This window comes from Trichechus manatus, unplaced genomic scaffold (assembly GCF_000243295.1).
Source record: "Trichechus manatus latirostris isolate Lorelei unplaced genomic scaffold, TriManLat1.0 scaffold00020, whole genome shotgun sequence".
Lineage (NCBI taxonomy): Eukaryota > Metazoa > Chordata > Mammalia > Sirenia > Trichechidae > Trichechus > Trichechus manatus.
This window is the reverse complement of record NW_004443956.1, coordinates 14,195,129-14,217,365: the sequence shown is the minus strand read 5'-3', so window position 1 is coordinate 14,217,365 and position 22,237 is coordinate 14,195,129. Positions and strand designations below refer to the sequence as shown.

Sequence of the window (22,237 nt, the reverse complement as noted above, 5' to 3'; positions counted from 1 at the left end):
GTTGTCTAATTCTGAAATTTTATTGTTAATCTTCTGGATTTCTGATTGCTGTCTCTCTATGGATTCTTGCAGCCTGTTAAATTTGTCATTATGCTCTTCTGTAATCTTTTTAATTTACTCTATTGTGTGTTCTGCATTTTGCTTAATTTCCTTCCTAATTTCTTGAAGAGTTCTGTAGATTAATCTTTTGTATTCTGCCTCCAGTAATTCCAAGAAATTTTCCTCCTCTGGAAAATTTCTAGATTCTTTATTTTGGGAGCTTGCTGAAACCATCATGGATTGCCTCTTTATGTGATTTGATACTGACTGTTGTCTCCAAGTCATCAATAAGTTATTATATTTATTTATTTTATGTTTGCTTACTGTTTCCTAGGTTCTTGTTTTGTTTTGATATGCCAAAATAGGCTGCTCATATGAGCTAGTTGGATTATTGGCACCTTTGAAACTCTAATGTCCTGTCTCGAGGTGATTAGATCTGTTACTAGGTATTTGAGCTCAGGAGTCCACCCACTTCCTGTATGGAATCAGCTAAGGTGCTCAGATAGATAGCCACCAAATTTGTGGTGCAGGCTCTCACAGTCCTAGACAGGCATGGGTGATTGGTGTAGGCACAGTCATCTGGCTGTAGCAGGGGGGGCACACTCTGAGCAAGGCAGGGGGCTGATGGCCGCCCCCGATCATCCAGGAGGAAGGCATGTCCCTGTTCCCTAGAGCGCGTAAGTGGGTAGGTTTTGCAGCCGGACTGTGAACAGCTAATGCTGTTGGATGTACGGACTGGGGGGGCACCTCTTATTCATGGTCCTCTGTTGCAGGTGGCTAGGTGGTGTGGGTGGACCCGCCAGTCCTCAGGCCCCTGATGTGGGTAGGTGAAGACCCTGCTTAATTTGCAGATCAGTGTCAAATGTCAAGAACCTGCCACTTCACAGCTGAAACAGTTGAGGTTAGAGTTCCGGTATATACCCTGTTGTACTGCTGTAATGAGGGTCTACGCTGTTGAGATGGGCCCACACAAGTCTGTGCAGCGGGAAAGACACTGAAATTCTGTGGATCCCTTATGCCTATGCCTGGGCAAAGGAGCTGTGCCTACACTGGGTTCCTGGCTTAGGGGAGCCAGCAGTTTATTTTTTTCCGGTTTGTTAATTTGTTCACTCTCCAAGGCAGGGAGGATGGCTCCCGGCATTTGACGGATCCTACTTCTGGCCTAGGGGACTCAGCAATTGCTGAAGCTGGTCTGGGACCCAGTGCAGAACAAGGAGCCGGGGAGGTAAATGGGAGAGAGGTTTTTCCCTAAGTGGGGTATTTTTGATCTGCACTATAAGCTTTACGCAAGTACTTACCTTTTGTTGAAGGCTGCTTCTCAGTAGTTCTGCGTGGCCGAGTATACTGTCAGTGTCTGGGTCTCTCCTGGTGTGGAAAAGATGCCTCCCGAGCACTGCTGCTTGCCTGCCTAGCTGCTCGCCTCCGAGCTGATCAGGCCTGAAGGACTCAGGCTCTTGCTGGGTCAGGTCTGGCAGCTCCTCGCTGCTTCCGAACCATCTCTCCCTCCCCCTGCCATTCAGTCTGGTTCCTCAACTCTGGCTTTGACGTTCAGGGCTCCCAGATTGCCACGTATAATCGAATCACTTGTTTTTTTGGGTCTTTATTGTAAAGGGTCCACCCAGAAGCATCTGACTACTCTGCCGTCTTTGCCCCGCCTCCTGTAATTATCTTCTATCTTTTCTTTCTCAGTTAGTATACAAATAATGTGAATGATGTTATATGAGTTACTAATATTTGTTGAATAGATAAATAAGCATAATTTACTGTTTGTTGTTATTCCAACATTATCTAGAAGAGAAAATACGTGCAGTCAGTCATTCCGTACGCTAATGAATTTTAATTCCTATTTGGTTAGTGATAGCAATGGCTTTAACTTTTTTAATTTGCTTATTGCCAGACTTTTATATTTTGCAGAAAAATGTGAGATTTCTGATTTAAATTAGCCCAGACTGAATTTTGGAAAATGCCTCATTATATGGTGAAGATATAGGGAGATATTAGTTATTTACAAGTTTACCCGATTTCTTTTTTCGATAGGTATTGGTGGATTTATGGTACGGCAAAGAAGTCGAACAGGACAAGGAAAAACCAAAAGATCTATGATCAGAAAAGACTCCTCAGGCTCTATTTCTGAGCAGTTACCTAGCAGAGACGATGGTATGATACTGATTTGTCATGATATATGTAATTGGAAAAAGATGTCCTAAATAATGCTGCAATCACAACGTTATTGCCTCTTCTTGACCTACTTTCTGGTTATCTCCCTAAAGGCCTTTCTTCCCCTGTCTTAGCTACTTTGCATAAAATTTGAAATTTTTAGATTGTATAGTTGAGAATGACAAATTACTCCAATAATCTTTAACAAAATTGTATAATGCTTTAAAAATGCATCTTTCAATTAATATTGTCACTCCACTTAAAGCTTAAAAGAAAGTTAAATCTATGCCAAAGCCATATCTTTCTATCAATTAAGAATATACTATTTTCTTTTCAGCCAATTTGAGAATTGGTTCTAATAAAGATTTTGTAATCTCTTGGTCATAATCTGTATGGTTCATGTATTTTGAAATGTTTTAATATAGTATATGAAGAGAAATGAGGTATGCTCAGCATATGCTGTGAACAGAATTTCTTCGTTTATTATGGAATGGAGCTTTGAGCTCAGGTGAATTCATAAAAATCAGAAATTTGTTGGACAGTTTAAAAAGGAAACAACATAATGGTTTTCAAGAAGTTTCTAATATGACAATTTGGTTATAATTAGCCCTAATTAAGAAACTGATATGTTCAGTGAAACTATTTTTCATCTTTCTCTGTATTCTGTCCGCTAAATAATTTCTTTATATTTATCTTTTAGTTTAGTATTTTTGCCTTCATCTCATTCATTGAGTTTTTTTATTTCATATACAATTTTTTCTTTTTTTAAGCTGACTTTTTGATACTTTTAACACTTTTTACTTTCTTTATACCATATTCCTTACTTTTATTTTCATGAGTCTAATTGATAGAATATGAAGTATCTGAAGCCTCAGCACGTCTGATTCTACTTTTTGTATCTGCTGGCTCTGTCCTAGTGCCTCATTTCATTGTGTGTATTGTGAGATACATAGACGTGTGTGGGTGTATATATATATATTTTTTTTTTTTTTTTTAAACCATGAGCTCACTTTCTTTGGAAAACTGTTTGAATTTTTTGGGGACTAAATTGAAAGTAGATTCTTTCAGAGAAGGTTTTTATTTGTTACTGCCATGAGGCTGAGTTATGCTCCCAGCCCAGGACTACTTTAAACTAAATTCTTATCTTGAAGTTTTTTGGTCCACTCAAGTTATATGAATTCAGGATTCTCACCCACATTAGAGTTATGCTGAATTTGAATTCTAGGGCAAGATTTTCATTTTCATCTTTCTACCCAGCACCAAATTCATGACATGACAAGCAGTTTTCTTTGTTTATGGGGGTGGGGGTGTGGCGGTGATGTGACGGATGGAGGACATGGGGCGGGGGGGCATATTTCTTGTTAATGCAAGCCCCCCCCGCCCCCCGCTAGTCTGTCCACCTTGGGAAAGCCTTAAGCTATGTCCTTTGATCTCCATATCTCATAAGGCTCTGAAAACTGGTATTCAAGATCACCAGATTTCAGCAAATTTGAGAGAGCTTTGGTTGTTTGCTTATTTCTTTGGTTGCTGCTTTACCTTAAGTTTTGGTCTCTGGGGATTCTTTACTTTCTGGCTAGATTACTGATGCATTTAAAGAGATTTTTAAAAAATATTTATCTAGTATTTTTACTTGTTTTCAGATGAAGAATGAGTCCACCTGTGTAGTTTGACAACCGAAATGCCCCCATTGATTTTCAGAAAGGATGTGCCATTTACCCTACCATTAAGAAGCATATTAGCGTGTCAGTTTGATTGCTCATGTATCTGCTTTAAGTAGTATACTTGTTTCTTTGCTGATTTCCTAGCCCAAAATTTTGTTTTATTTCCATTTCTGATTGATTTTAAGATCAAACATTTTTCGTATTCATAGTCCTTTATTTTCACAATGCACGTATAGTACAAATACCTCATTTGCAGTAAATTCCTGGACTAGGAATTGCTGAATTGAAGGAACAGTTTAAGACTTTGCTTAGATATTCACAATATCCCCTACAAAATTTTGGAATCACTAAATTCCCTTTAGTAGCATATGAGTAGCCATTTTCTCTACTCATGAGCATTATCTATTTTCATAATCTTTAACAAATTATTTAGTTTAAATAATTCTGTTTTGCAAGGAAATACTGATTATTAAGAGAAAACACAGTAGGAAACATCTGCTAATGCTAAATAGACATGAAATGAATTTTTTATGATACTTTTAAAACTTACTAATAAACTTTGAAATCTTTTGAAAAAGCTTGCTTGTTTTTATGGAGTTGTGTATGTGTTGTTAAACTATGAAATTACCTTGAGTGAATTCGTCTGAAAATTTTAAATGCCACATTTTATAAATGTGACTTTTCTTTTAGGCTGGAGTGAGCAATTACCAGATACTGTAGTTGATGAATCTGTTTCTGTTACTGAAAGTACTGAAAAAATAAAGAAGAGATACCGAAAAAGGAAAAATAAGCTTGAGGAGACCTTCCCTGCCTATTTACAAGTAATATTTTGCTTTACATTATATTTTGTAGTTGGTTAAGGAAATGTAATACATTGAGTTGTGAAAAAATAGATTTGTTTTTCTTAACATTTTCCTTGCTTTTGTTGTTTTTATTTAGTTATCATAAAAATGTCATTTTTACCTTCCAGAAGGTCAGAAAAGTTAACATTTACCTTTTTTGTGGTTTGATGCTTTTCAGCAAGTTCTTTCTATCCCATTTGTTCATTTCTAAGTATTTATACAACATAAGAAGAAGTCTTTTAGTTTTATTTGAGGATACTTTGGAGTTGGAAAGCCGGTTCTTCCAAACCAGTCCCACCTGTGTACTTGCCAACCCAAGTCTTCTTTAAATTCACTTGTCAGTACAAGCTACAGTAGTTATGTTCATTAAATAAAGATGTCTTTTTAGCAGCCACAGTTATAGTCTTAATAAACGTTTACTGCTTTTGTAGACCCAATTAGCCAAAGATTCAAGCCAAATTTTTTTTCCAAAATTTATGTTAGAAAAATCTCTCTCAATATAAAGAGGTTATGTTTGATAGAGGTCAGCTACATGAAAATAGAATTCTTTCTAGTTCATCTTGTAAACATTGTATCACAGAAGAGTTCAAAGTCATGTGATATATTGGAAGAACCTATTATTAGAAATAGGATTGGCATTGAATATCTGGCTCAGCAACTAGCCAACTGAGGTTCCTAAGCAAGTTGTCCATCTTTCCTGGGCCTCTGTTTATTCTTGGGTAGGGGTTGAATTGGAGCAGAGTATCTCACTGAGTGGCTATCTTAATTTCAGTGTCTATTGCTGTTCCTCTGATCTGTCCTTCAATAGAACTACGTATGTTGCTTTAGTTGTATTTTTTTTCCTTTACCTTCCAGTTAACTATTACTAGGTTAATTGGTTTTAAAATACATTTTCCTTTCAATTAACATACAACTTCCACAATTTCTTCTTTTAGTAATTAACCCGTTGCCATCAAGTTGATTCTGACTCATAGTGACTGTATAGGACAGAGTACGACTGCCCCATACGGTTTCCAAGGCACAGCTGGTGGATTCAAACTGCCGACCTCTTGGTTAGCAGCCAGGCTCTTAACTACTGCACCACCAGGGCTCGTTTTTAGTTATTAGGAGTATAAAAATCAAGCACTCATTTGAGTAAAAAGTCTGCCGTATTTAATAAACGAGACTTTTAAGCATAGTAACTTAAGTATATGGTAATATTTATGTAAATTTTATTATTTTGTTTTTGTTGTTTTGTGCCGTCAAGTCAATTCCGACTCATAGTGACCCTGTAGAACATTAGAACTGCCACATAGGGTTTCCAGGGGAGCAGCTGGTGGATTCGAACTGCTGACCTCTTGGTTAGCAGCCGAGCTCTTAACCACTGTGCCACCAGGGTTCCTTTATTAGACTACTAACATTAAGGGTAGAGTCCACGGTACAGAGTCCTAAGACTTTAAAGTCAGAGAGCCATGGATTTGAATACCAGTCTCCTACCAGTTAGCCATGGAGTCCCTGGGTGGCACAGACAGTTAAGTGCTCAACTACCAGCTGAAAGGTAGGCAGTTGGAACCCACCCAGAGACTCCGGAAGATAAGCCTGGCTATCTGCTTCTGAAAGGTCACCGCCTTGAAAACTGTATGGAACAGTTCTACTCTAAATATATGAGTCACCATGATCAGTAACTAACAACAGTATGTATGTATGCCTAACTCTGTGCCTTCCATATTACATCTCCTTAATAGATGTTTTTATTTTCCCCACATTCCCTTGAAATACCTATTCATCCTAGCTTTGTACCTTTTTTTCCCCCTTCAGTGACTTTATATGTCAAAAATGGATCTGTTTATTGTTTGGATTATCTTTAATTGCATCTTTATTTTTTGTTATCTCCTATTCCCTTTACCTCACTTTCTAATAATCCTTTTAGGGAGTATTGCAGATGGCCTGCCGCTACTTCTATTGATCTACCTGTAAAGTGTAACCATATGTTTAGGAAGCTTTCTATAGCTGTTTGTATAAAAGTACAAAAACTGACTATTTCATACTTGGGTAAAGGAGCCTTTAAAAGTATTGGATCTGATTTCCTGATTACTGCTATGATCTTAGTCTGTGAGCTGGATTATTTCCTTGGTGTACAGCAGTAATGTCTAACTATTTTTTTCCCAACGTAAGGGAAGCCTTTGTAATGTTATGAATTCTTGGGCATCTCTTGATAGCATCTGTACTTCTTTCCATTGATTGGGGAAATACGTTGTGACAGAAACCAGCTGGGAATTCGGTAACGCTTTTTCCAAATTTTCTTTGTTAATCGTAACATTGTCAAGGTAAACTTTAAGTAATTGTATAATCTGCCCACTCAAAGTATCTGTACAGTCTTTGAATAGCTAGGGCTACACATGTGGATTTATGAACCCCTTGTAGTGGTCTCTGCAAGTAATCTGTAAATACTAATAATAATTTTGAAGTTTTAGTTTTGCTTATAATAGGAATTAATGTTGTGAATCTAATAATTTTAAATTGTAGCTTATTCTATTGAAGTTCTTGAATTATTGTATTGCAGTTGCTAGAAACACAGTTGACATAATTGTGTGGCTTTATTTGCATAATTTTATTTGTCACTAGTAAAGCTACAAAAAATCTTTTAAAATAAGACAAATCAATATAAAAGAATTGACAGGATCTTTCTATATTTATTAGTAATCATTATTGTAAATACAAAGCTTTTCTGGTATTTCTGCTTCCCTGTCAAAAATGATGACAGAACAATGTTGTCTTTTTAGAATTTTGTAATTAATAATTTTCATATGTGCTTATCTTTGTTTAGGAAGCTTTCTTCGGAAAAGATCTTCTAGATACAAGTAGACAATACAAGCTGAGTTTAGATAATCTGTCAGAAGATGCAGCTCAACTTTCATGTAAAACAAACTTGAACACAAATTTCTTGGATCCTTCATTAGAGCCACTACTTAGTTCATCCTCAACTCCAGCAAAACCTGCAACTCACGGTATTTGGAATAATTCACAAATGCTTTGTTTATCTGGGGAAGTCCATCTTCCTTTAAACTAAACTTTTGAAATGCTTTAGTTTGTCCTCATTTACTATTTTATGTTCAACTTTAGAGAAGTATAAATTTTAAGTAGATAGTTTTTTAAGGTTTGACAAGTTGATTTACTTGGTTACTACCACTGAAACAAGGAGTTGTGAAGGAAAATGTACAGGTTGTCCTTTTTTGCGGGGCAATGTACAGGGGTATAATTTAGCCATAGTTGGTGAGTCGTCAATAATCTGTGACTGAAGTAATACAGATTTTTATTTATTACATAGCCCAAAGAAATTCAGGATAGAGGAAAAGAGAATACTCTGATTGGAAACCAGCTAACAGACTATTGATACATTGTATTAGATCATGTTTTCTTAGCCTTGACACTCTTGATGTTTGGGCTGGATAATTCTTTGTTGTAGGAGGAAGTCTGTCCTGTGCATCTCTGACCTTATGACATCATGATGATCAAAAATGTCTCTAGACATTGCCAAATGTTCCTTGGATAAAATCCCCCCCGTGTTGAGAACCACTGCCCGAGACACAGTGAATATGGGTGCTATTTAGAATTAGGGATGTGAAAGCTTTAGGTATGTTTATAAAATAATAGTAATGCAAACAGGACTCTAGGAGTTTAACTAGATGGAGATGGAAGAATTGTGATCACAGTGTTTTTTCCCCCACTTCTAGGTTTTATGCGTTATTAATGTTCTTTTGACAGTCTCCCCTTTTACCACTGATTCTATTTATTACTTAAAAGTTAGTTTTAAAACCTATTTTAGAAGACACAATTTTAAGGCAACCTTCCATGGAAAATTTTACTTTTAATATATTAAGTAGTTACAGCTTCATTAACTTGGCATTATCTGGAGTTGAAAGGGAGACTTTTCTTTTAGATTTTGATCACTCGAAGTGCTTAGAAGTCATCTTATCCCCTCACACGCACACGCACATCCAGTCTCCCTCACTGTTGGTTGAAAAGAAATTAAAACACTCGACTAACAGCCTCGTGTTGTTTATTCAATCTTTAGCAAATCATTTTACTTTAATTCTGTTGTTTTAGGCACTTACCTGCTCTTTTCCATGTCAGTGTGTTGTTAAAATAATATACAATGAAAGATTTCTGGTCCCTTTGAGAGATCTTATAAAAATCATGACTCATCATTTATAAAAGCTATTTGCACTTGAGTTTTTCTAAGGAAGAGAGCTGAAACTGGACAGAAACATACTGTGATTTTTTTTTTTTCGAAGGCATTGATATAAGTTATTTTTTATCGCTTTTCCTTTGTTTGAAGTCATTTTTTCCACAGAACTGCTGAAGAGAATGGTTTATCTATAAAGCCAAAATTTGAGGACTAGAATAATACCCATTTCAAAACCCGAATTAAATGTAATGCTCTTTGCAGTTGGACTACTCATTTGCCTTTATAAAGGGAAATAAACAAGTAAAGATTTTTTTTTTTTTAATAACCATTTCATTGGATATTGTCATTAACATCAGTTTTAATGATTTGTTGATAAGCTATAAAATGCCTTTCTTCAGGTAGGTCAAACGTTTTAGACATAGTCTTTTTTTTTTAATTTTATAATTTGTGCAGTAGAATTCCCTTGGTTTCAAAATATGCACATGATGACCCCTGAAAGAAATATCTAGATTTTTTCCTTTCAAATGGACTACATTAGAGAATACATTATTGAAATAATTTTATTTCTCTAAAAAATTTCTATTTGGGCACGTAAGCTTACATTAGGTTTCAATTTGAAAAACCATAATGTTCTTATGTATGAATTCTATTTGAGCAATAAACTTTTCATAGAACAAGACTGTGTTTCACAGAGATATTTAATCTAGTATTAAGCTTATGTCCTTTTTTTTTTTTTAAATAAAAATATACTTGAGATGGATTAAAAATTTCAGACGTTTCTCAACTGAATGACTACTATATTTACTGAAGCCAGCCTGAGTAAGAGTTCCCATCTCTTCCTACTTGATTAGGCCAGGAAACCTTGGAGTCCTCCATGAGTTTTCATTCTCTTATATTCCAAATATAATCCGTCCACAAATTTGTTTCTACCTTCAAAATATATCCCGAAGCCAGCCACTTCTTACCTCCCCTTTCCCTACCACTGTGTACAGGCGGTCATCCCCACTCCCTTAGACCGCAGCAGCAGCCTTTTAAGTGGTCTCCAGGACTGCAGTCATGCCCACTCTCCCCACCCCTGCTGTCAGGTCTGTTTCCTCTAAAATGTCAGTCATACCATCCCCTAGTGCTCAACCCCTCAGTGGCTTCCCATTACACTTAGAGTAAAGCCCCCATGGCTTTACCATGACCTTGTAAAAACATGCATAACCTTGCTCTCGCTGCCTGTTTTATTTCCCGCCACTCTCCTCCTTTGTTACTGTAACTACACTGGCCTCCTGTGTTGGCAAAAGCTTTCCTGCCCTAGGGACTTTACACCCACTGTTCCCTTTGCCTGGGATGGAATGTTCTCTCCATCTCTACACATCTTACTCCCTCATTTCATTCAGAGTTATGCTTTGTCGTATTCTTAAAAAGGCCTTCCCTGATGATCTTATCTATAATATAGCATCCATATAACTTATTCTTAATCCTTTTTTCTTATATTTTTTATAATACTTATACTGATGTAATTTTCATGCTGTCTAACTTCTCTGAGAGAGTAACCTTTGTGAGGGCAAACACTTGATTTTATTCATTTCTGTATTCCCAGTGGCTGGAACAGTGCCTGATACATAAACCTTGGACATAGCTCTGTGGGTGCTCAAATTTTTTAAATAAATAAGTGAATGAGTAATTAGTATGAAGAGCAACACTGGAATGATACCTGGCTTATACTTCATAATGAATTTCTAAATAACAGGGCTGTCATTCGTATTTTATTTACCTTCTCCTACTGTGTGTGTGCATGGTTTTTTGTTCCCCTAGTTGTCGTTTGTAGAGATGCTACTTTCTTAATGTTTTTGTTTTGTTTCTTACAGTATTCTGTCTTACTTGTATTGTTTACAAGTCTTTATTTTAAATTTTATTGTCAACATACATTAGCCACAAAACAGAAATTATCTTAATTGTTAATAAGCTTTTGTATTCAAAACATGGGAGTGCCTTTGCTACGGAAAATTCCTGGTTTTAGAATTAATAATCTGAGTTTTTATGACTCTAGCACTTACCGCAGTGTCTTTTATGCTATAGGTATTTAGTAAATGGTTGAATGAGTGAGGATCTTTTGGAACTTAACGTCTAAGAAAATATTATAATTTAAAAAATATACTTACTGTATATAGGTACTGCTGATGACCCATTAGCTGATCTTTCAGAAGTATTAAACACAGACGATGACATCCTTGGAATAATTTCAGATGACTTAGCAAAATCAGTTGATCATTCAGGTATGTATGAGTGCTATTTGCCTGATTTCTGTTTTATGATGTGAGTGAGAGATGTATGGAACAAATTTAGTTTTTTGCCTCTTTCCCAATTACTGAAGCATTTTTTGGCTTTCTCAGAAAACTCCTCAACATTTTATTTGATACTACTTGATTTTCCTGCTTTAGAAGGGGGAAATAGCAAGTCAGTTAATTTCTGTTGTCTTTCTGATTGCGTCATATTTAAGGCATATAGCCTTATATTCTTGCTGTATCTTGATTCTTCTTTTGTTTGCATTTCCCCTCACTTCCCGCCCCTGTGGTAATCATCCATTTTATTTGGTTTGGGTCTTGTAGGTCTTGATTTATGCACTTTCCAGGTTGAGAGCTCACCTTTTCCATTTGGTAAGAAACTGAGCAATGGATGGCCACTGACTAGGAGTAGTCTTCTTTTCTGTAGTGGTTCAGCTGAAACAGCCTATAGGTGCATGCATATATGTTAGTAGCGCTACTTTGTCACTAATCCATACTTTGTTTTTCCCATGTTGTGTGTGGCTAAAGCATAGTACAGCTCTACTGTGCTTTGGATCACTTTCTCCATAGTTTTATTTATTTCAGTGTTTATTTTTAATGAATAGTTCTATTCTTGCTAATGTGTGATTTATAATACTACCCAAGTGTTATACATAGCGTTTGTTCCTAATGCGAGATCAAATAAGAGCGGGCTGAATTTTTACTTTTTTAATAGTAATAATATTTAGAAAGCATGAAAAAAGTGAGCATTAAGCCACTTTTACTAAACATGACTCTTGCCTAAAATACCAATTTATATGAGATAAAGCATATTATAATGTTATATACATAACCTTGTTTTGTGCCTACAGCATATTTAAAAATACAGTCTGTAATTGAAATTGTTCATAAAGGCTAATGTTATTATAATAAGGAGTTTTAGAGCTTTTCATTAATTTATGTGAAACATCCCACCTGTTTCACATATTGTGTATGATAGTTGAACTGTACATTTTATATCACTATTTTCCAAGTTGAAGCAAATATTTCTATGTTGGCTTCTTAGGAATCTAAATAATATAGTGCTTTTTTTGTGTGGAAATTAGCAGTAATTTAAAATCAGATGTGTTCTTGTGTTACTCAGGAAATATATTTACTTTGATTAAAATACATCTTTTAAGTAGCACCTATGTTTACAGCTACATTGTACCAAGTTTTTATTGATTGGCTATACAGTCTGATGTAATCCCGATTAATTCAGAAGTACAGACTTTCTGTTACTCTTTTTAACCATATTGTTGTATATTAATTAATGCTGGTAAACAGTTTTATGGTTTTTGCTTAACTGTTCTGAGTTCACTTTTAATCTATTTACCTCACTCCTTTAGCTGGAATAGATATTGGTCACGTCGCTGATGATCCTTCCTCTCTGCCTCAGCCAAGTGTCAATCAGAGTTCACGAACATTAAGTGAAGAGCAACTAGATGGAATCCTCAGTCCTGAACTAGACAAAATGGTCACAGATGGTAAAATATTTGCCCTACATCTAGGCTTTCTAAAACACATGAGTAAATATGATTTTCAGAGATTTCTGCATGCTTATTTATAATTTATCTTCTAATAATTTCTGTATCAGTTAAATGCTATTTTATATGTTATATTTAAATGGTAGTTGTTAATACTTCTATTTCTTTATTTTAATCCTAGGAGCAATTCTTGGGAAGTTATATAAAATTCCAGGTATGCTTATTCTGAATTTTTAGCTAATGAAAATGGTATTCCCTATACTGTGGCCTCAGTAGTCTTTTAATCTTATTACTACTATTATTTTGTCTCACAGAGCTTGGAGGAAAGGATGTTGAGGACTTGTTTACTGCTGTGCTTAGTCCTGCGACCACTCAGCCAATTCCATTACCACAGCCCCCACCCCCATCCCACCTGTTGCCAGTACACAATCAGGGTATGTTATTACTAGAAAAAGTTTTGTAAATGTGGTTTTACATATTTTCATATACATATATATGTATGTGTGTGTATATGTATATATATGTCTATATGTATATAGTTTCATATATACGTATATGGAGCCCTGGTGGTGCAGTGGTTAAGAGCTAGGGCTGCTAACCAAAAGGTTGGCAGTTTGAATCCACCAGCTGCTCCTCGGAGACCGTATGGGGCTGTTCTACTCTGTCTTATAGGGTCGCTATGAGTCAGAATCAACTCAGTGGCAACGGGTTTGGTGTATATATGCATGTAGGAGTCCCTGGGTGGCACCAGTGGTTAAGCACTCGAACGCTAGCCAAAAAGTTGGTGGTTCAAACCCACTAGAGGCTCCTCAGAAGACAGACCTGGCCATCTGCTTCTGAAAGATCACAGCCTTGAAAATCCTATGGAGCAGTTCTACTCTGCATACAGGGGTCACCATGAGTCAAAGTCAACTTGACAGCAACTGACAGCAGCAATATGTACGTAAGTACGTCTCTGGATGGCACAAATAGTTAAGTACTCAGCTGCTAACTGAAAAGTTGACAGTTTAAATCCACCCAGATGTGCCTCAAAAAAAGGCCTGGCAATCTACTTCCAAATCATGAGCCATTGAAAAACCTTATGGATTATAAATACAAACTGTTAAGCGTAATATTTTTGGTAACCATTAAGAAAATGTCTAAAAAACATGCACAGAGGGAGAGGAGAAGGGAACCAAAATGGCTCACTACAATAGATCAACAAAACAAAGCAAGCAGTAGTAAAGGAAAAAGACAAAGAAGGCTTAAAACACAAAAAACAACAAAATAGCAGAAGTGAGTCACTTCTTATCAATAATTACAGTGAACGTAAATGGACTAAATCCTCCAATCAAAAGGGAGAGAGTGGCAGAATAGATTTCAAAAATAAAACAAAACATGATCTAACTGTATCCTGTTTACAAGAGACACACCTTAGAACAAAGGACACAAATAGGTTGAAAGTGAAAGGCTGAGAAAAAAATGACACTGTAAACCAACTAGACTTAACAGACATATATATAAACACTCCACCCAGCAATGGCACAGCTTACATTCTACTGCAGTGCATATGGATCATTCTCCAGGATAGACCACATGTTAGGTCACAAAGCAAGTCTCGATACATTTAAAAAGATTAAATTATCAAAGAGTAATACTGCATACTTGGTTTAAGCAAAAGCAAAGAGTTTTATTGAAGGCAAGATACAGTTTAAACCGGGGAAATGCATAGTCCACAGAGTGAAACCACAGCCGTCTGAGATGGTGCAGTTACAAAAGCATATTTATATGGTAAAATCAAGAACTGACAATACAGAATTTCTGATAGGTGCTTGGTGATTCAAGGAAGTGAGAGGCGAGATATCTGAAGTGGCGATCTTAACGTGATTGATTTAAAGAGTCTTTGTTTACTGCTTGGTGATATGTGTGCTTTGTTGATTAGTTACTACCTGGTAACTATAGGGGTTTTATGTGGCGAGAGGAGTTACAAAATAATTGGAAAACATTCCTTTCTGGGAACATAGAGGTGAGATACACTGCTTGTATCAAGGTTCCTTGGGAAGAAGCTGACAACATTCTTTCTTAGCTCGGTTACAAAGAAAACATTGCTTTAATTACAAGATTAAGTCTATATAAAGCATACAAGTTAAGAGAAACAGTAAGTTATTGATCCTAAGTCTGGGCTAGCAGTCCTCACCATCAAGCACCCCAAAATTTAGGACTTTAACAAAACATACAAAGTATTTTCTCTGACCACAACTGAGTGAAGTTAGAAATCAATAAAAGTAAAAAACCTGGAAAATACACAAACATATAGAAATTAAACAACACATTATCAAACCACCAGTGTGTCAAGGAAGATAACTAAAGAGAAATCACAGATGTCTTAGAGTCAAATGAAAATGAAAGCACAGCATACCAAAACTTATGGAATGCAGCAAAGGCAGTACTCAGAGAGAAGCTGATAGCAATAAATGCCTGCAGGAAAAAAGAAGAAATATCTCAAATCAACAGTATAAGTTGAGAACTCCAGGAACTTGAAAGAAAAGAGCAAACTAAGCCTAAACCTACCAGAAAAAAGGAAATAACAAAGATCAGAGCAGAAATAAATAAAATCAAAAACAGAAAAACAGTCGAATCAACAAATCAAGAAGTTGGTTCTTTGAAAAGATCAACAACATTGACAAACCTTTAGCTAGACTGACTGAAAAAAGAGAAATTCTGATGCAAATAACCAAAATAAGAAATGAAAGAGGAGATATTACAACTGACCTGATGGAAATAAGGAGAATTATGACAGTATTACAGACAACTGTATGGCAACAAACTGGATAAGCTAAATGAAATGTACAAATTCTTAGAAGCACACAACCTACCCAAACTGAACTAAAGAGAAAATAGAAAGTCTCCACAGACCCATAACAAGTGAAGAGACTGAGTGATCAGAAACCTTCCAACAACAAAAGTCCTGGACCAGATGACTTCACTGGGGAATTCTACCAGACATTGAAAGAAAAATTGACGCCAATCCTCTTTAAAGATAGAGAAGGAAGGAATATTCCCTAATTCATTCTTTGAAGCAAACATAACCCTGATACCAAAACCAGACGAAGACGCAAGAAAAAGAAACTACAAGCTAATCCCTTATGAAAATAGATGCAAAAATCCTCAACAAAAACCTAGAAAACAGAATCCAAAAGCATTTTAAAAGAGTCATACGCCATGACCAAGTGGATTTATTCCAGGAAAGCAGGAATGATACAACATCAGAAAACCAATCAAAGTAATATACCGCATCAGTAGAACAAAGGAGAAGAACCACATGATCATCTCTATGGATACAGAAAAAGCGTTGGATAAAATCCAACACCCTTTGTTGATGAAAACACTCAGGAAGTTTGGAATAGACAGGAAGTTTATCAGTATGATTCAGGGCATGTTTGAAAAGCCAACAGCCAACATTATACTTAATGGAGAAAGATTGAGAGCTTTCCCCTTGAAATTGGAAATAAGACAATGTTACCTGCTCTCATGCCCTGGTAGTAGGGTGGTTAAGAGTTTGGCTGCCAACCAAGAGGTCAGCAGTTCGAATCCACCAGCTGCTCCTTGGAAACCCTACGGGGCAGTTCTACTCTGTCTTAGGGGGTTGCTATGAGTCAGAATCGACTCAATGGCAGTAGGTTTTGGTTTTGAACCTGGTCTCACCATTTATTCAATATTGTGTTAGAAGTCCTTGCAAGAGCAATAAGACAAGAAAAAAATTAAAGATACCTATCTTAGGCTGGGTTCTCTAGAGAAGCAAAACCAATGAAGCGTATTCTTGAGACGAGCCAGCAGCCTGCTGTCTTACCTGCCAATCTTAGATTTGTCAGCCTTTGTAGCCTGTGAACAGCAACATGCCATCTGACCTGTAGATCTTGGGTTCATCAGTCCCTACAGCTATGTGAGTCAGGAGAGGCCTCCAGCCTGACGCCTGACCCACAGACTTAGGACTTGCCAGCCTCTATAACTACATGAGCCATTTCCTTGAGATAAATCTGTGTGTGTGTGTATATATATATATAGAAAATCCCAAAGAGTCCACAAGAAAACTCCTAGAGCTAAAACAGAACTTCAGCAAAGTTGAAGGTTACAAGGTTACCAACAAGAGTCAGTTAGATTTCTATACACCAGCAATGAGAAATCTGAAAGGGAAATTAGGGAAACAATTCCATTTACAATAGCATCTAGGAGGATAAAATACCTAGGAATAAATCTAACCAGGGATGTGAAAGACTTATACAATGAAAATTATAAAACACTGATGAAAGAGATTAAAGAAGACTTGAATAAATGGAAAGCTGTTCCATGTTCATGGATTGGAAGACTTAATATTGCTAAGATGTCAGTGTTACCCAAAATGATCTATAGATTGAACACAATGCTGATCAAAATTCCAACAGTTACCTTCACAGAAATGGAAAAACCAGTCCTCAACTTTATATGGCCTGTCCAGAGGCCCTGAATAGCTAAAGTAATGTTGAAAGAGAAGAACACTTCCTGATTTTAAAACCTATTATAGCTACGGTAATCAAAACAGCCTGGTACTAGTAAAACAATAGTTTCATAGGCCAATGAATAGAATTGAGATTCCAATAGTAAACCCACAATCTTTGGTCAACTGATTTTTGACAAGGGTGCTAAGTCCATTCAATAGGGAAACAGGAGTCTCTTCCATAAATTATGTTGGGAAAATTGGATTTCCACACACAGAAAAATGAAACGGGATCCATACCTCACACCATACACAAAAACCAATTCAAAATGGATTAAGGACCTAAATGTGCAATCGATCATCATATAATTCTTAGAAGAAAATGCAGTTGGCAATGGTACCAGGCCTCTCTCTTAACAATGGATTATCTAATATAATAACAAAACCACAAACAGATAATAACAACATAAATTAATAGGAATCTCATAAAAATTAAAAACTTCTGTTCATCAAAAGACTTTACCAAAACAGTGAAAAGACAAGCTACCAACTGGGAGGATATCTTTGGAAGCTATAGAGCAAATAAAAATCTAATAACCAAAATATATCTAAACTACAAAAACTTAACAACAAAAAGGTAAATAACCCAATCATAAAATAGACAAAGTACTTGAATAGACATTTCACCAAAGAGGACATTCACAAGGCTGCCAGTCACATGAAAAGATGCTCAGTGTCATTAACTATCAGGGAGATGCAAATCAAAACCACAGTGAGATAGTTTTTCACTCCCAATAGGATAGCTTAAGAGATTCCAACAAGATTCCAACTCATAGCGACCCTATAGGACAGAGCAGAACTGCCCCACAGGGTTTCCAAGGAGCGGTTTGTGGATTCTAACTGCCGACCTTTTGGTTAGCAGCCAAACACTTAACCACTATGCCACCAGGGCTCCACTAGGATAGCTGAGATTTAAAAAAAAAAAAAAAAAAAAAACAATTACAGATGTTGGCGAGGTTGTGGGGAAATTGGAACCCTTACTCATTCCTACTGGGAATGCAAAATGGTACAGCCGTTGTGGAAAACGGTGGTTCCTCCAAAAACTAAAAAATAAAGCTACCATATGACCCTGCAATTCCACTCCTATGTGTATACCCAAAAGACTTGAAAGCAGAGATTCAGAGTTGCAATGTTCTTTGCAGCACTATTCACGATAGCCAAAAGGTGGAAATAGCGTAAATGCCCATCAAATGAATAAGTAAACAAAATGTGGTACATACACACAATGGTATACTACTCAGGAAGTAAGAGAAATGAAGTCCCGATACGTGCAACAATATGGGTGGAGCTTAAAGACATTCTGTTGAGTGAAATAAGTCAATCACAAAAGGACAACTATTGTGTGACCTCACTTATATAAAAAGATAAGAACAGGCAAATGTATGGAGAACAAAGTTTGTTAGTGGTTACCAGGGGTGGGAAGGAGGGGGAACAGGCAAGTTATTGCTTATGGAGTACTGAGTTTCAGATTACGGTGATGAAAAAATGTCATTGACCAAGGCAGAGTTGTATAGCTGATAAGGAGCCCTGGTAGTGCAGCGGTTAAAGTGCTCACCTGTTAACTGTAAGGTCAGCAGTTCAAACCCATGAGCTACTCCACAGGATAAAGATGTGGTGGTCTGGTTCTGTGAAGATTACAGCCTTTTAAAAAAAAAAGATTACAGCCTTGAAAATGCTATGGGGCAGTTCTGCTCTGTCCTATAGGTTGCTATGAATCAGAATCAACTTGAGGGCAACATGTTTGGGTATAGCCGATTAATGTAACTGCTGTAAGTTGTATACCTGTAAAAAGTTGAATTGGCAAAAGATTTTTTTTTGTCGTTTTTACAGCAAAGACCAAAAAAAAAGGAGCTATTGAGGCTGCTTATGTACAGCCAAACACTTCATAGGATTTGGTTCCTTGGTTTGAAGGTTTAGGGTCGTGGTTATTGGCCTAATACCATGTTTAGTGCCTCTGTTCTACCTCCTAGTTCGTTGCATACTGCTTGGGTCTTAAAAGCTTGCAGGCAGCCATCCAGGGTACAACAACTGCTCTCTATTCACCTGGAACAACAAAGAAAGAATGAGAGTCAGGACTAGGCGGAGGAATCGGAATGTGTGGCTAATTGCCACCATGAGTAACTGCCGCCTCCCCCGTGAAACCAGAACTACTTGGTGTCCAGTACCATTGGTGAACATTTTGCTTAAAAATTCTATAGAAGAATTCTGATCAAAAGGGGGAAAACGTAGAACAAAATGTCAAATGCTCATGCACTAGAGACTTTCTGGAGCTATTGAGACTGGATGAGTCCCCAAAATTATTGCTCTGAGATAATCTTTAAACCATAAGCCAAAAATATCCCCTGAAGTCTTCTTAAAGCCAAACAGTAGTTTAGCTTAACTAGTAAAGAATGTCTGTGTTGGGCATTATGTTCTCTTAGGGTCTTTCTGTATGGGATCAAATTGACAATAGCAACTCGAAAGATTAGACAGGAACCTTAGGATGCCATGAATTTATGTTAATGGGGGAGGAGCATCTTGGAAAAGGTGAGAATGATTGCACAACTCAAAAAATGTAATCAGTGTCACTGAATTGTACATGTAGAAATTGTTGAATTGGTGGTGGTCTGCTGTGCATATTCACACCAATAAAAAAAAAATTGTTCTTTAAAAAAAAAAAACTCTGTGGAACACAGTTCTACTCTGACACACATGGGGTAGCCATTAGTTGGAATTGACTCAACAGCAACTAGTTAGATTTGGCTTGATTTAGCCCTATTCCTTAGTAGTCACATACACAGACTAATAGGAGAATCCCTATTTTGTGATCATAGAAAATTACTAATCTCCGAATTATGTCAGTCACATACCTTCCTCCTTGAAATTCTCTGGAAATCTGTAATCTAGTTTATAACCAGAATTCTTTTGCTCGTTTATTGGCGGTGGGGAAGACATAACAGTGGCTGCCCTTTCCCCTTACAATTTCTATCCCAGCTCACTTTCTCTATAGTCCTTCCCACATAGTGATTTCTCCTTCTGAAGATTACTCTCCGCCCTTCCCAGACTGCCTTGTATTCATTGATCCAGTTTCAATTTCAGTGTCATTTCCTCAGAGATTAGCCAGTTAACCACACACACACCCACTCCTGTGCTTTTTGTTTGTAGTATGTGGCACAAATACAGCTACTTGTTTTGGTAATTATGTTCTTCCTTTTAGATCATGAGCATTATAAAGAGTAGGGCTATATCTGTCTTGTTCATCACTTTATACACTGGCACATCATATGTGCTCAATAAATATTTTCAAACTAAGTCGGTAACCTTTCTACCCCTGTTGACTCTTGAAATTTCCTGATTTTGTAGAAATTTGCTTATTTTGTTTGGTCAGCTTTATTACCTGTAACTAGTTGCAAGATAAACTTTAATTTCTGTTTCTTTCTGGAGAGAGTGCTGAAATATGATGGCCTAGAATTAAAATATGTAAGAGTAGATAGGGGAATTTCCTATAGAAAGGTGTTTGGAGTCTGGTGGCATATAGTTTTGATAATTGGAACGAGCATAGAGTCATTTTTCTATATCCTGTTGTCATTGCTTCATGATTATATACTGAATTAAATAACTTAATGATACCTTTATAACCTCTCACCCTGTTTTTGCATAAGTGCTGAAGAGTACAAATAATTCAATGTTTACTACCAATTTTGTGTGTATATGGAAAATTTCTTAATGTACATAATTAAAATATTTGAGTTTCTACCCATTTAGCCTCTAAACATAAATTTCCCTGGATTTTTGCTAGACTAAACATGTGGCTTACATTTGGATGAAACAGACTCATCATAACTGCCTCTTGCCTTAATCATTCCCATGTGTTCTCTGTAAGATAGCATAATGACTGATACCAAATGTAGTATAGAGCATTGAACTGTTTAAATTCATGAGGGATAAGAATCAGGATCAGCATAAAGCTGGTTCCTGTGAGGTAGAGGTTAAGTATATATCTCCACCTTCCTACTTCTTTATTATTTTTGACATCAGTGGCTCCCCTCACGGCACTCTCTACTTTTCTTTAGGGGTCAATAATTCATTGCAACAGCCACACAAAACTCACAGACCATACTCACAGTTATTTGGTTTATTAGGGAAGTAACAGGCTACAACTTGGGATCAGGATCAACTTGGAAGTAACAGGAACAGCTCAGGATCAGTGTTACGATGCTCAGAGGCAAGGTCTGGAACGGTCCCCGAAGTGGAGAGCACATCTCTCCGTTCTTCAGTGCAAGTCATCTTCCAGCCAGGACAGCTCTCAGAGCAAAAAGGCTCATGGAGCCAATAAACTGTTGTCGAAGCTCTCAGAACATTCTCAGCTGGCACCTCTGCCTTCTGCCAGCAGTCAGCAGGCACAGCTTCTCTGCTAGGGGGCTTCCTTCTCTACGAGGTGTACCCCAACTCAGTTTTCTGTCAGTCCATTGCCTTCTCTGCCGGGCAGGCCTTTCTGCCATCAGCCTGTCTGCCGCTAGCTGGTCAAGCTTGTAGCCACTGAGGCAGCTTGCTGAGCTCTCTCAGCTGCTGCTCTCCTAGCAGCAGCTCTCTGCCATCGGGCCTCTCTTCTGTAGGACGCTTTACCTTTAGGCTCTCTGCTGTTGGCCTCTGCCCTGCTAAATGGCCCATCTTACAGCCAGTGTAGCAGCTCTCAGCTCTCTCAGCTGCTGCTCTGTTAGGAATGGCTGTCCACTGCTGGGACTCCTTGCCATCAGCTGTTCACCATTGGTTTCTCCGCTGCTAACTAGCCTAGCTCATAGCCAGCAGCTCTCACAGCTGTGGCATTTTTGTTTTTGTTTTTTACCAGGCCCAGGAGGGTTTTAAACACAGGGATTCCACGTCCCAGAGGACACACTCCCCTCCTGGCTGCTGTCAACTATAGGAGGCCTTTCAGTTGTTTATATATCACAGTCATCACTAGCTGCAATATGGAGCCTCTCTTACCAGACCACAGTTCAACTGTTCCTCAGTTACCCCTGAGATGTCCATCAGCTCACGTCTTGTACAAAAGTAAGGTTGTCTGCTGGCAGTGACTGCTCTTCCCCTGGGCAAAAGTAA

General features: G+C 37.3%; 1 protein-coding gene across 11 annotated transcripts in view; it reads left to right on the top strand.

Annotated features, from left to right (window-relative positions):
• The window catches only part of KMT2C (lysine methyltransferase 2C), a 313,148-nt gene that overhangs the window by 214,618 nt on the left and 76,293 nt on the right, over positions 1 to 22,237 (top strand). For all 11 annotated transcript variants that reach the window (XM_023727962.1, XM_023727957.1, XM_023727958.1 and 8 more), the window contains 7 exons: positions 2,077 to 2,196; positions 4,548 to 4,678; positions 7,506 to 7,686; positions 11,027 to 11,131; positions 12,508 to 12,645; positions 12,827 to 12,859; positions 12,960 to 13,079. In XM_023727962.1, coding sequence (XP_023583730.1) covers positions 2,077 to 2,196; positions 4,548 to 4,678; positions 7,506 to 7,686; positions 11,027 to 11,131; positions 12,508 to 12,645; positions 12,827 to 12,859; positions 12,960 to 13,079 — 828 coding nt within the window. The remainder of the gene's footprint in view (positions 1 to 2,076; positions 2,197 to 4,547; positions 4,679 to 7,505; positions 7,687 to 11,026; positions 11,132 to 12,507; positions 12,646 to 12,826; positions 12,860 to 12,959; positions 13,080 to 22,237) is intronic.